Source organism: Pygocentrus nattereri, chromosome 28 (genome assembly GCF_015220715.1).
Source record: "Pygocentrus nattereri isolate fPygNat1 chromosome 28, fPygNat1.pri, whole genome shotgun sequence".
NCBI classification, from domain to species: domain Eukaryota; kingdom Metazoa; phylum Chordata; class Actinopteri; order Characiformes; family Serrasalmidae; genus Pygocentrus; species Pygocentrus nattereri.
Genome location: NC_051238.1, coordinates 11,650,789 through 11,666,414, shown reverse-complemented (window position 1 = coordinate 11,666,414; position 15,626 = coordinate 11,650,789). Strand labels below are relative to the sequence as shown.

Below are 15,626 nucleotides of genomic sequence, written 5' to 3'. Positions count from 1 at the left end.
CAAAAAAAGTAACATGTATGTACACTCGTCACTTTGGATAGTAAATAAAATGTGTATAAATGGGTGTATCACATTATAGATTGAGAACCCCAGGTTCCTTTCACCACCATTTTAAAGAAACTGACTTTGTTTAAATCATTTACAGATTGAACCAAGTAGGAATTTAGAAAAATTAGTAGAATGTTAAAAAGTAGGAGCATGCACACATTTGTCATTTCATTGGCACAAAAGACGCATTTTCCTCAAAGATCTCTATTTTTATAAACATGTAGTGTAAATACATAAAGCATAAATAATTACATATCAAACGAAAACCAAAGCGGGGGCCCCATATCAAAACAGCCAAACAAAAACATTATCTATGCATTTCAATCCATGCGCATCATTACAGACAGAAAAGTACTTCCACTTTCCCAGAAAGCAAAGTTTCCAAGGGCCTCTTTTTTATCACCTCTAATCCCAGTTCTCATTTTACCAGTTTTATTTCTGACTTATTGTTTGAAAGGTTTGATCAGTCCAAGATCCATGGCTTTGGAGAGGCAGGCACGTGCTGCATCGATGCCTGCCTGTATCTTGGGGTTGTCCTCTTTCTTGGCCACATAAGTAAGGATCTCTAGCAGTTCACTCTCAATCAGCTTCTTGGCCAGCTCTTCATCAGCGTCCAGCATATTGAACACCATCACCAGGCCTCGGTGCTGGACTTGAGGATTGTCATGGAGACACAGCCTCTGCAAGATCTCAAGCCACTGCTCTGTCTGCCATTCAGAAACATCAAAAAAGCCATTGATACATTAAATTAGGGTCTCCACCTTTTTATTAACTTCTAATGTTCATATCACATTTTGTTTTCTAATTGAAACACATGTAAAATACTGAATATTCAGTAGAAATTGTTAAGCAAGAGCCAAGATGTTTAGAGACCACTGGAGTGCTTCAGAAGGGTCATAGTACATACCACTTTGGTCATCTTGACAGAGAGTTTCTTCTGTGCTGCAGTGAGCATAGCCAAAGCCCCAGCTGCTGCTATCTGCAGGTCCTCATCATCCTCACTGCAGAGGAGCACAAGGAGCTTCAGCTTGTCATTGCCATCCTCCAGATACCTGTCCTGAACCTGTCAGGTCGAGATTGAATGTTTTCAAATGTTTTCAAAAACATTGGAATAAAATGTCTTTTTAATCAACAATTTGCACAATTGAAGTTTCTTTCTCACCTCTTTGCTGCACACCAGGTTGCACATGCACTCCGTAGCAGCCTGTCTGATTTGGTCATGCTCCTCAAACATGTAGTTCTCAATTTCTGGAAGAGCCTTCTCCTTCAGGATTTTCACTCTAAGAAAGAAAAAAACACATTGTTCAGTCAATACCGATAATATTGATAACTAGGGTGGGACAAAATAAAAAAAGTAGTGATGGCTGAATATTGAATAAATAAATAAAGTCATAAATGCCTTCAGTAATGTATTCCGTTACAACACATAACAAAGTACATATTCATATTACATTTAGAATACATTTACAATACATCTTGTTAAAACTTGTTAAATCCTTTTTTTAACTCACGTACACCCAGATTAATAACTGATCATCATATTGATTTATCAGTCCACTCAGGCTTTAGCAGAGCTCAGTAACACTGAGATTAATAACTGACCATCACATTGATTTATCAGTCCTCTCAGGCTTTAGCAGAGCTCAGTAACACTGAGAGTAATAACTGATCATCACATTGATTTATCAGTCCACTCAGTCTTTAGCAGAGCTCAGTAACACTGAGATTAATAACTGATCATCACATTGATTTATCAGTCTACTCAGGCTTTAGCAGAGCTCAGTAACACTGAGATTAATAACTGACCATCACATTGATTTATCAGTCCACTCAGGCTTTAGCAGAACTCAGTAACACAGAGATTAATAACTGACCATCACGTTGATTTATCAGTCTACTCAGTCTTTAGCAGAGCTCAGTAACACTGAGATTAATAACTGATCATCACATTGATTTATCAGTCCACTCAGGCTTTAGCAGAGCTCAGTAACACTGAGATTAATAACTGACCATCACATTGATTTATCAGTCCACTCAGGCTTTAGCAGAGCTCAGTAACACAGAGATTAATAACTGATCATCACATTGATTTATCAGTCTACTCAGGCTTTAGCAGAGCTCAGTAACACTGAGATTAATAACTGATCATCACATTGATTTATCAGTCCACTCAGGCTTTAGCAGAGCTCAGTAACACTGAGATTAATAACTGATCATCACATTGATTTATCAGTCCACTCAGGCTTTAGCAGAGCTCAGTAACACTGAGATTAATAACTGACCATCACATTGATTTATCAGTCCACTCAGTCTTTAGCAGAGCTCAGTAACACTGAGATTAATAACTGATCATCACATTGATTTATCAGTCCCCTCAGGCTTTAGCAGAGCTCAGTAACACTGAGATTAATAACTGATCATCACATTGATTTATCAGTCTACTCAGGCTTTAGCAGAGCTCAGTAACACTGAGATTAATAACTGACCATCACATTGATTTATCAGTCCACTCAGTCTTTAGCAGAGCTCAGTAACACTGAGATTAATAACTGACCATCACATTGATTTATCAGTCTACTCAGTCTTTAGCAGAGCTCAGTAACACTGAGATTAGTAACTGATCATATTGTTTTATCAGTCCACTCAGGCTTCAGTATTACTTCACTACTACTACTCAGGCTTAAGTAGAACTTTTGTGTTTGTAAAGAAGTTGTTAATTGATGTCTTGTTAAGAATTCATCTAACAAGCATGTTTGCTACATGCCATAGTTAAATAAATGAACAAGTACTGATGGTGTTTCTGTAGTTTTCTCTGAAAAATATAAAACATAATTGTATTTTCAACACTGACTTTTCAGAATGGAACTGGAACTGAGTACAGATACTTAATATCTGTATTCTGAATGCATTTTCACAATATTTGTTGCTAACAATTAATTACAGCAAATAATTTTAATTGGCATCAAGAAATAACATCTATTTGCTTTCATTCACTGGTAACAACATTAGCATGTGTGGCTGTGCTATTCCTTAAAAAAAAAAACAGTTTGCACAAAATTTGTCCATAGCCTTGAGCATGACAATAATGTGTGTTCCTTACCGAAGCTTTTCATTCATGGCAGCCAAATTGGTGAGACCCCGTAGGGCTTCAAAGTTCTGAAGGCCATCTCTCTCTGTGTTCAGCAGGGAAACAAGTGGCCGTATAACTTCATATACCTGCCACAGAGAGAAAAAAACAAAAATGTTAGCGTGACTGCAGCTGTTCTGATTAACCTTCACATCTGATCAATTGTGGAAGTGGAAAAGTGGAAAATGATCTTACCCTCTCACCCGGGAAGGCAATCTCAGGCTTAGAGATGGCAGCAATCTTGGCCAGTGCATGACTGGCCTTTATTTTCCCTAGGTCTGTTCCCTCTATTGCCAAAGGAATCAGAGCCTGTGCGACAGAAACCCAACCGTTAGGACCCTTGTTTAAGCATATCGTTCATGTAAACGCTTAGACCTACACTGAGATCTTTTGTCTCTTACCTTTCCGCCACCTTGGGCAACAATTGTGCCTCGGTCCACTGGATCTTCTGCCAAGGCAAGGAACACCCTAAAAAGAGGAAAAGAGGCAAAATATTAACATCTTCTGACTCAAATGGGTCCATATCATGGAAAAATAAAATAAATAAAGAATGTAATTTACTATGTACACATTGTTAAAGTTTCAAAACATACTCTTCATTCCATAGTCCATTTGGTCCATACATAAACATTAAATAAACTTTCTCTATAATGTAATAAAGTCATTAAAACTAGTTTGGTATTAATTCATTAAGACTGGCTTGATGTAGAATACACATTCTGGTGAAACCTGTTGATTACACAGTGGTGATAGTAGTCAGATGTCCGAATGCTAAAAGCTGCCTCATAGAAAGTTATTCAATGAAATGGTTATGAATTTGCTGCCTAATGTCTAAGACTTTGTTTTACAAATAGTTATGAGATAAGCTTTAGGAATGAAATGTATGTACTAAAACTACATTAATGTTGGAGGGGTATATGCAGGATGTTTTAAGGCAAAATAGTTCCCAAAGAAAACACATTTCTTTCAGATTTTCAGAGATTTTATCATTGTTAACATGATATTTATGTAAAGATGTGCAGATGTAAGGAAAATCATTCTTTAAATTTTTTTATAAATAAACAACAACAACAACAACACTACTACTACTAATAATAATAATAATAATAAATTCCCCTTTAAGCTGCAAATGTGGACTGTTGTTTTACTCATCTATATGTCTACTCAGCCTACAGCAGTTTAGCCCCAACCCCATTAACCCCTATTCACGCTGTAGCTATAAGGACTACTTCAGTCCAGACTGCGTTTTACATGAAGCACAATACAGAACAGCCAATCAAAACAGAGATGATTGAAATATATCAGTCTCAAAGGCATAAACAGAAAACACCCTGTTTAATTAACATTATTAACATGGAAATGGTGATTTAAATAGTGAATTATGTTTATATAAAACCTCCCAAATATCTTAAGTGGAGGTCAGAGAAAATGAAATACAAGAAAAATCTAGGATATAGGACCTTAAACATAGTTGGAGTTCAGTTTATAATATGAATTATGCTTTGGTATATTTGCAATAATGTGTTTGGCAGATACATTTATGTAGAACTACATACAGTATAATTATAGAGGAAGATGAATGTAGCATTAGGAGACTCTTGTTGGTGTAGTGTAGTGTGCTTATACAGGCAGAGAAGCAAACCCCTGCTGTGTGGAAGGCAGTGATATTCTTCACTACACTATACCAACCTATAAGATCTATAAATCCAAACCAATGTCCAGACTTCAGTGAAAAAAAAACAAGAAAAAAAAGTGAGATTGTTACCCCTTTAAGGATGATGTCCAATCATAGAGAATTTCAGATCATCATAATATATATGAACCTTTATTTAAGTTGTTACCTTGCAAGCATTTCTTTGGTTTGATCAGTCAGGATGGAACTGTCTGCTTTGACCATGACTGCGAGTGCTGATATCACTCCAGCCTTCAAAAGCCTTTTCACTCTCCTCTGAATAAAGTCTTTCTTGTCCTGAGGTGAACAATAAGCATATTACACGATATAATAACTCAGAATTCAGAGGAAAAAACTTCAGCATGTTGAAAAGCTGCAGGTAATCTGAAGCTTTAGATTAAACACGCAATGCAATGCAGTTGTGTGCACTAACGTGCCTGCATGTTAGTGCACACAACTACATGACATAGTTACAGAATAAGTCACTATAGTTACTGGTTATAAGGCTTACAGTTAAAACAGTAATAAGTGTGAAGTTTAACTGTTTTTTTAAAGAATTTTGTTCAGAAACTAAGCTGCAAAAACAGCCTTTTTTGAATGATGTCACAAAAAATACAGCACATTTACATCTGCCAATTCAGCCTACAGCAGTTTAGCCCCACCCATCCTCTGAAGTTATAAGAAGTGTTTCAACTTGAACTGCTTTTTCAATGTACCACAATACAGGTCAGCCAATTAAAACAGAGGTAGTCTTAAAGGCACAGTAACAAAACCAGCTTGTTTAATTCTTAGGAATAAAGAGAGGTTGGAAAACTGTCTCAGGGAAAATAATAAAATAAAGGACAAATATAGGATATGGGCCCACTATGAGGTTATTAATATCAGCCTTGCCCATTACCTTTGGATGCTGCTCTGGAACATGCTGCTTGGAAAACTTGGCCAGCTGTACCATCTCAGGAATGATCTCCTTCTTATCATAGCTGTTGGTGCAGTTCACCAGTGTACATGCAACAGCATATAGGATGGTCTTATCTCTGGACTGCAAGAGAAAAGGCATTTATTATTATTATTATTATTATTATTATTATTATTATTATTATTATTGTTGTTGTTATTATTATCATTATCATTATTATCATTATCATTATCATTATTATTATTTCTAGAATAACTTGGTTATCTAGGTTACCCAAGAGTGCAGAAAAAATCTGCATCTAATTTTAAACTAATCTGGGTTTCTATTTGAAAAGTCCTTGCGATGAATGCAGTAGTTTCTTGCCAGCTTGTCTTACCTTGGCAAGCTCAAACATAGCTCTCATAGCTGGCTCATCCTCAACAAAGTCATCTTTCACGTCAGCATCACTGGTCAGATAGGCCAAACCCTCAATCGCCCATTTCCTTGTGCGAACATCAAGAGAGGGGTTGCACAGCCATCTGGAATACAAACGCATAATAATATGGAGTCATTCTATTGTCAGCTTGAAAAAGGTGCGGTATAACTGTTACCTATTCATGCTTACGTAATGATATCCCAATGTAGAATGACTACATTCTTTTAGTGTCAGTCACATCAGCGGGACACTCACTTTCTGCACTGCTTGGCCAGTTTCTCGGTGGAACCCTCAGCAAACTGTCTCATGCTGTAATCGTCGCCTCCAGCTGAACCAAGTTTACACAAACCCTGAGAAAAAGGAAATACAAAATTATGTTTAAGGCAGAATTTGTGGTATTATTTCACAGTACTATTTAAAGGGCCTATGTCACACAAGGCCAATATTTTTTTTCCAATAAAAGAGTTAATGGAGTATATAAACACTGTTGAACTTTCAAAACATCAAAAATGTTTATTAAAAATGCTTGTATGATTTTGCAGTGGAGTGTTATATTAAACATCCAGCAACTTTTAAATAAAAAAATGCAGTAATATGATGAAATCATGGTTTAAAAATTGTTTATCAGACCTATCTGAGAACTGTCTGGGAGTGTTCCTAATATTCTAATCAGCATGCACGATTGACGGCTCTTATTCCAACACTCCCAATCTGCAACACCAGTAAAGCAGAACTAAACACAACAGTGTGAGCAAAGCTGGGAGAAATGAGAGACTATGAATCACTAAAACCATGGTCTTAAAGAAGACAAGGTTCTCATTTACTTTACTGCTGGACCTTCAGGGAATGCTTGTGTGGCCAGTTGAACAAACAGGTGGTCAGATGACTGGACACAAATAGAGCTACTTTGCTAGCTCCATTATGCTTGCAAATGTAGCTTTTGCTTGGTAACTAGCTTTCTCTCTGTACATTTATCTGACTCAAAAACATAGAATCTGTATGGTTTAGTTAAAGTTGTGTGGGCAGCCTGAGGATACTGTTTATACACAGGCACCCCAAGACAGAACAGCCCAGTTTACACTGAAGGAGAAGAATTTTGGCCAAATCGATTCGTCCTTTGTTCAACATGGAAAGTATTTCAAAAGACATACTTCGCATATCTCTACTGTGCACCCACAAGAGCAATATGAACCTACTTAAAAAGAAAACAAATATTTAGGTTCCTTAGGGCTTTAACCTACTATTCCCAGTATGCGGTCCATCTGTATGTGGAAACTACAGCTGTAAAAACAGTCTGTTTTGAATTGACCTCACAAAACCAATGAATATGCATTCTCATATGTTTACCCACCAAGTCTACAGAAGTTTATTACAGAGCCCCCCTGGTGACATGCTGTATAAATAAAAATAATGTGTGCTCATGCCTTATTAACGCATGGGAACGAGATCCTAATGCGTGGCCACGACTTAGTAAGGCGTGGGAATGAGATGATTAAGTAGTGGCCATGCAAGTAAGGCGTGGGAATGAGATCACGGCTTACTAAGTCAACTTAATAATTTCATTCCCATGGCTTACTAAGTCGTGGCCACAATATTTTTATTTATACAGGATGTTACCAGCGGGGCTCCGTAGTTTAGCTTTCTCATTCATGCTGATGTTATATTAAGAAATGTTTTAGGCTGAATTGCTTTTTGAAAGAAGCACAATATAGACTAGCCAATTAGAACAGAGGTCATTTATTCTTAAAGGCAGAGTAACAAAAACAGGCCTGTATAATTATAAAGGATAAATAGAGGTTTTAAAATGGTTATGAAAGTTATGAATCATGTTTTTGGTATATAAAGCCACAAAATATCATATATTGAGTGGACCTTGAGGAAAATGTAAAATGCAAAAAGAAGCAAGAATATGGGTTCTTTAACATATTTGGAGTATATTTAGTATTAAGCATTAGTATTCGAATATCAGTTTAAGATAATGTGTCAAAATAGTATCTTCATCATGATTTACAATTCAGGTTTCATGTAAGGTTTTGTCACTAGAACATCAAGGACAGTATTGTATTTATGGGAGTATAAATATGAGTACTTATGGAAATAAACGTAACTCTAAATGTCATTTCAAACACATGCTATCCAATGCTTACCACAAGTGCCCTGATCTTGATCTTCTCGTTCTTGGTCTTCTTGTAGATGTCCTTGAGAAGAGACACTCCATTGGAGATGATGAAAGAGGCTCTGCTCATTTTGGTGGAACCATGGATGATGGCTTCTATGGCCACCAGCTGATCCACCTCCCTCTCAGAAGCACACAGAGCCACCATCATCTCCATCACACCCTGACGACCCACTAGAATGTTGCCCACATCGAAGGGTCCCTGCAGCAGGCCTGAGAGAGCATTGATGGCATGGATGTTCCTGTCCATGTCGTTGGGGTCAAACTTGCTCCTGTGAATGGAGGACAGAAGGAGATTTGTCTGGGTGAGTCATATGATTAAAGGCTCACAGTAGTTGCAGTATGAAGATAGCAATTTTACTTGAGAGTCTCACTTGATGTATTCATCACAGATGTCTCTGTAGTTGTCTCTCTCAGGATCGCAACGCAGGTCATCATAGAGCTTGTTGAGGAGAACACTGGCTATAAGCTGAGTATTGTCTGTCATGGCCAACTGATCAGGCAGGTCTGGTACCTGACCACACACCTTCAGAATCTTCCTCAGACCTGGGTTGGAGTAATAAGCATCAACATTAAGGCATTAAGATTTAAAAAATACTCTACATGTGTGTTTGTACAGAATAAGTGGTTAAGTTTTTAACTTAGAGCTTATGCATTCATAACATATTAATGGCTATCAGCACCTCATGTAGTCTTCAGTTTTTAGATGCGAAACACCTCATTGGACTGCCTTGTAACTCACTCCTTCTATTTGATAAGCAAATAAATGTGGTCAAGGCTAGTTTCTTCCAGCTCAGGACAAACTCCAGGTTGAAATTATTTCTTAATGCTTCAGTTTTGGAAAAAGTCACTCATGCCTATGTGACATCTAGATTGGATTACTGTAATGCACTGTGTTTTGAAATGAACAAAGCATCTCTGGCTCATTTACAACTAGTTCAAAATGCTGCAACCAGAATGTTAACTGGTAAAAAGAAAACAGAGCACATTTCTCCAATTTTAGCATCCTTACACCAGCTCCCAGTGCCTTACAGAATCCAATATAAAATGGCATTGATGGTTTTTAAAGCTTTGAATGGTCAGGCACCTGCATATGTTAAGGACATGCTTTGTATATATGCGCCCTCAAGATCTTTAAGGTCTGCCTCTCAATCTCTTTTAACTGTTCCTCGGTCTTGTCTTAAACAAAAAGGGGATTGTGCTTTTGCTGCACCAAGACTTTGGAATGACCTTCCAAGTGACATCAGGCAAGTGTCATTTGTGACTGCTTTTTAAAAAAAGCTTAAAACACATTTTTATAGATTAGCATTCTACAGTCGTTGATCTGTGGACTGAGGTCGGTACACTGTTGTGTGAATGTAAGGTGGGAATCCTACTTTTTGTTTTATTGTGAAGCACTTTGGTTTTAAATGGGCTATATAAATAAAATTTACTTACTCGCTCACTCACATTTGGCAGGTAGAAAATTCTCCATAAAGGCACCTTTAGCAGTCAAATAGCTTTTGATGCTTCAGCAAAGTAGTGCTTTGCATCAGTAACACTGTGTTGTTTGTTAACTGCTTTAAAAAAATAAACAACCACTTTTGGCTCCCTAAAAATCTTTCAATGAATGGTTCTTTAGAGAACCTTTTTGTTAAGCGAGGTGTGCCAATGTGAAGAGCCTTAGGTTTCTAGACAGAACTCATTGGTATAAAACCTTATGTGATTGTTGTTCCATTTACTTTAAAAGGTTCTTCACACTCAGAAATCTCTTTGCTCTCTTACGCTCTTACCCAGAGCGACTTACAATTTGATAATTTTTTGCACATGTAGGCAAAGGTAGTGTTAGGAGTCTTGCCCAAGGACATTTATTGGTATAGTGTAGGGTCCCAGGCAGGGACTGAACCCCAGGCTGCAGCAAAGAAGGCAGAGGTGTTACCCACTACACTACACCAACCACTAGTATGGTTGCTTTGTTGCTGTAGCCCTCTAGCCTGTGAAAGATTGGGCCTCTGTCCAAATTGGTGTGCCCATCTAAAATGGCAGTACCGTCACTGACTGCACCACTACAGCTTTAGGAAACCAATAGCAGTTCCTCTGTGGCTCATTCTTTCTGGTTATTTTTTTTTTATGAGAGCGCAGTACTAACCGTTGTCAATGGTGAAGAGGCTCTTGGAGTGATCAGAGTCTTTCTTGTTCTTTCTGGGCACATTCTTGGTCAGCAGGTTAAGCGCCTGGTCTCGGCCATACCCTGAGACATTCTTACTGCCAATCATCTCCAGCAGTGCAAGCAGAATAGTCTTCAGGTCTTTGCTTGAATCTTTTGACCAACAGCAGAAAGCAAACTTGGTAAATTAGAAATATATTCCTTATGAATAACAATGACTGTTGGACACAATTGATGATTTTGGTTCAAAATCATAAAAAAACATGTAAGTTTTTCATTCTCACTACTAATCGTGATACTTAATGAACGCTTGAACAGACTCAAGCTCAATTTAATAAATATCATCATTCAATAAATATCTTACCAAGTACGAGGGCCTCCTCTTTGCCATAAATTCTGCTGTCTGCCCCAGACAGAGATTCATAGACACACTGGAACAGGTTACAAGTTGCCAACGCAATCTCTTCATTGTCCATCCCCATAATACTGCATAGCTTGTTAATTCCTATCATGTGGATGATTGCAGTGGCCTGTTAATGTACATGGAAAAATGTGATTAATTAAAAAGTGGCAGCGGTAACTCAGTAAATGAAGAACTGGCTTCTACAATACTTACACACTCTTAGCAAAAAGGTTCAATATAGTGCCAAAACATGGTTCTATGACTACCTTTGCTTAAAAAGCCCTTAAAGAGCACCCATTTTAAGGCTTCTTTTATGAATATAGTACTTTTGGTGTATTTGTCACAATTAAATTTGTCCCTGTAATGATATATTGCAAAATATGTAGAATATGATGGCCCATGTGTTCTTCATGCTGCTCATGCTGTTCTGCTCTTCCTCCGTCACTCACCCTTGCTCTGTGGCCAGTGCACATTCCTGACAGCGTCCGAATGGCTGCCAAGATCATCTCAACTTTTCCAGTCTCGATTAACTGCATGAGCAGAGCTATGCCATTATTCTGGAAGATTCTCTCTGAGCCTGCATCTTCTCGAGCCAGTACAATTAGGTTATTGGCCGCCTGAAAGTCAACAAGCCATCAGATTTAACATTCGGAAGGAACAACTGGAAATGCTTAGTATTATATAACTATTGCAAATCATGTTAACTATTGATGCTGTTGTAGAAATTAATGGAATATATAGGTAGAACATGTTTGCACCTTTTCTTTCTTTTCTTTATCTTCTTCTTCACTCAGCAGAATGTCAAACATGTTCTGCACTCTAGAGTCTGTGGAGAAGGTGGTCTTCAGCTGTGGAAGAAACAGATAGATAAGTTCAGAAAATGTTCTGAAGCACTGCAAAACCCTCAACACTCGATTATCCTCAAACCCATGGGCCAACGACACGCTTAAAAATGATAGTCCTTCAAGGATTATTTAGTAAAGAAATAAGATATAGAATGATTTGCATGACTAAAGGGTGCTTTGCATTGTAAAAGGATTCTTCAAAATGTGCTGTAGATGGTTCTGTATAGTCAAGCTTGTAACAACAGAAGAATCCTTTTTGGTGCTCTACAGAACCCTTTACAAAACGAACATTCTCCATCAATCTGAAAAATCATTTCAGGATGCAAAGAGCTCTTAAGTTATACAAAGTGCTGTCAGAGTGTTCATAGTTCTATGTATATAAAGAACCATTTACTAAAGAACCGTTGAAGAACTACCGTTTTGAAGTGTGTACTACAGAGTTTCCAGAAATAGCAACTTTTCAGTTTGTCATATTTCAGAGCTACTTGCATATTGCCCAAAGCACAATAAACAATATTTGAAGGGTGTACATCAGTGTAAATATCAATATTTAAATATTTTCCAGATGCAAGCAATGATATTAACATTGATAGCACATTGCCAGTGATTCAAATTCATCTAGTTTTCACCAAGAAACCTCACCTTCTGTTGGATCTCAGCTCCAAGTCTCCTGAGAGTTTCCAGAAAGGTCTTGTTTTTAGGCTCCAGGGTTGCGCATCTCTGGACATCTTTAAAGGCCATGTCCAGTTTACCCAGCTTCTCTAGTGCCTGGCATCTTCTGTACAGTGCTTTGATATCAGAGGCATCTACATCTATGGCTGTAGTAATGAAACGGCAAATAAAGGTTTTAGCCAAACAACTGCACCTTCATTTCCCCTCATGTGACTATGCTAGCCAACTGAAAAATTTACAATGTACATTTACCTCTGGAGGCATCAGAAGCAGCGCCAGAGTAGTTTTCCTAAGCAGGGAATTAAAATGCAATTTCAGAATTCAAAACAGGCCTAGAACATATGTTTAGCAAACAGTAATAAGCGTGGCTTTGTTAAGACATACCTTTTTGAGGAAGCAGGCTGATCTGTTTCTGTAGATGACGGCCTGGGCTTTTTTGTCCTTACAGGCTTTGATGGCTTTTGTGTAGCACTCAATGGCTTGGTCTATCTCTCCTGCCTGGAAGTGCTTGTTGCCTTCATCTTTTAGCTGGACTGGATCTCCCATCTCCCCCATCTACAAAAAGGATATGGTAAGTCATTAATACTAATGAGCTAGTTTGAATGGTTTTGCTTCATCAGTGAAGTTATCTAACACCCCCCCCCCCCCCCACCCCCCACCCCAACACACACTCTTATTGGTAGGGGCATCTGTTCAGATATGTTGCTATGTTGCATTTTGCCTAAACATGAAGCCTCTGCATGTAGATGTACAGCAGCTTTCGCAGGTGCAAAGAAATCACATTTTCACATAAAATAATCTGTAAATAGTACTGAGTAAATTACAAACAAACATAATTATGGAACTTGTGTTTGAAAAGATGAAACTTTTTCATTCAAATGAACACCATAAATTGTACAATCACTGCTGCTTTTCACTTAAACAAACAACTCATGCAAATTCCTCTAGCAAGACCACTGAAAATACAACATTTCACATTAATAAATAATTCAAAACATCATATTTTCCATTCCATTGATGTAACTCACCATTGTGCGTCTTCTTCTGAAAGTTCTTTAGCAAATGGTCAGGCACATGCTATCATCTCAAACCCAAGTGTCCTACCCTCATGCCTTATAAGGGCAAAGGTTCACCCTACTGAGAGGCCTTACCTTCACACCAGCTAACAGGATGGACAGCAATGTCCATCACCCTTAAGATAAGCTACCACACCATTCTGCAGCCTCTCTGTACTGAGAGAACAAATAAAAACACAAAAATCTGCAAGAAGCCACGTACCGTCATTAGTGTCAGTTGATTCCTGGATTCAAAGTCAGTTCAACAATGGCCAGTTAAATGGTAGCAGTGCTCTTTAAGCCTTTTTACTCTCAGTGCAACAGGCCCCCAAGTTGCATTTATATTTATCTTTGAGTGAGGTGGGCACATACCAGGATAGTGGGCTAAACCACTTCCATCAGGGGGAACAGCAGGACCTTGAGCTAACCCACCTGGTGAAAAGCAAATGATCCCTTTACACTTAAAGGTTCAGCTTGGACTTCTGTTTCTGCTTGAGCAGTTAGTGGATTCCAACCTAAAATATATCATGATATTGTTTAGAAAGAAAGTTAACAGGGACAGCAGTTCACACCTCCAGAGGAGAAATGGAGTATCTTAGATATGGTCTATTTAGGGTATATGTATGACAGCTGAGCAATCAGCAGCACATGTCAGCCCCCCCTCCAGTGGCCGGGGGCAGGGAGGGTGTTAGCCCCCGACAGCTGGGACAGTACAGGCCTGACTGGTAGTTTCTAGAATCCAGGAGGTCTCTCAGGAAAGAAGGCGTGAAAGCATGTAGGGGAAGGCTTTAAACTACAACAACAGAGCCCACAACTTTCTGGGACAATCTGAGTATCCAAATGATCTTGCCAATTGTGACTGATATCTTTACGCTTTCTGAGGACTTGACATGTCATGAGTTCTGGTGCCAGCATGCCATATTAAAGAAATTTGTTAGTGCAATTTTCTGCTCTGTACTTCTGTGCTTCATGCAGGGTCCATAGTTTTCTTGCATATCATTGTTTCTACTAATGTCCATGTAAAATGTGAGGTTTTATGACCCAAATCTTAGAAGTCAACAGTTTTATACCTTACTCTGCCTTTAAACATGACACATGTAAATGATTGGAAGCTCTGTACTGTGCATTTTTCAAAAAGGCTGTCTGAAATGCTCCTCATAACGTCTGTGTGAATGGGCAGGACTAAACTTCTGCAGACTGAATAAGTGGATATATGTAAATGATCTGGTTTTTCACAGCTCTGCAAAAATAATGAATTCAAAATCTGAGTTCGTTTTTTTCCATAACATGTGCTTTAAATCCCAGGCTTATAACATACTAAGGCTTGTTATTCAGTAACGACAGGGATTTCACTGCAGACGGGCTATGAAGTGTGTAATAAAACTCTGGGCCCACCGATGTGCCCTGGCCATGTAGAGGGTGAAAGTAGTTTTCATCATTTTCCCCTCGTCTCAAGTGTAGCCAATATCTACATATCTTACAAAAAAGTACAACTTGTAACAATAGAGGAACCCTTTTTTGTGCCATCAAGGTGAACATGTAAAGAACCATTTAAGCAATGGACAACATTTGGAATAATGTGTAAAAATGGACCAAAGTACAGAGAACATTCATATGTCTGTAACAATGGTTTTATTTGATGGACTTTTTTTGTCATGCACTATTTGAGACTATTTGAGATCACATAACAGTTCAAAGTGGTTTGAGACAAGTGTGTGATGATTATGGTATGCAGATAGCACGCCAAGTTAGTACTCAGTTGGCCCCCTGATGGCTAAGCTGGCAGCCCACTGGCCTTCCCCTCAGCATTTTCCAGACAGCACACCAGTGGTCAAGCAGAGTATTAAATGAAATGCCACTTTCTATCCTTTTCTAAATTCGTTTAGCAAATAATTTTAACAGCAATATCATGAATACATCTGATTATACAGCTGCAACCAGTCTAATGCAATATCAGCAACAACATTTTAATAAAATAAATTTAGACCTAGTTATTAATTTTTTCTCTCTCAATGGTTTGTAACATTGCAGTTTATCTTCCAAATTAAAAATTCACATACATTTAAAATCTGCTTGACGAGATTAAAAACTAGTTGGGCCTTGTATGCAGGACAATAATCTGGGTCGGGGAAGGGTGAACCAGCAGTGGCA

The 15,626-nt window shown here is 38.2% G+C and overlaps 1 protein-coding gene across 1 annotated transcript; it reads right to left on the bottom strand.

The window, feature by feature from the left end:
* Nucleotides 1-236: 236 nt before the first annotated feature.
* On the bottom strand, nucleotides 237-13,791 carry unc45b (unc-45 myosin chaperone B). Its single transcript, XM_017685023.2, has 20 exons — nucleotides 13,699-13,791; nucleotides 12,805-12,975; nucleotides 12,673-12,709; nucleotides 12,391-12,566; nucleotides 11,662-11,751; nucleotides 11,353-11,520; nucleotides 10,865-11,030; nucleotides 10,483-10,653; nucleotides 8,729-8,900; nucleotides 8,326-8,626; nucleotides 6,434-6,528; nucleotides 6,140-6,281; nucleotides 5,746-5,886; nucleotides 5,017-5,144; nucleotides 3,577-3,643; nucleotides 3,371-3,484; nucleotides 3,149-3,264; nucleotides 1,211-1,328; nucleotides 956-1,111; nucleotides 237-755 (listed from the first exon to the last, which is right to left on the bottom strand). Exons 1-20 carry the CDS (start codon nucleotides 13,702-13,704, stop codon nucleotides 492-494), a joined length of 2,799 nt encoding a protein of 932 aa, XP_017540512.1. The 5' UTR covers nucleotides 13,705-13,791; the 3' UTR covers nucleotides 237-491.
* Nucleotides 13,792-15,626: the final 1,835 nt, after the last annotated feature.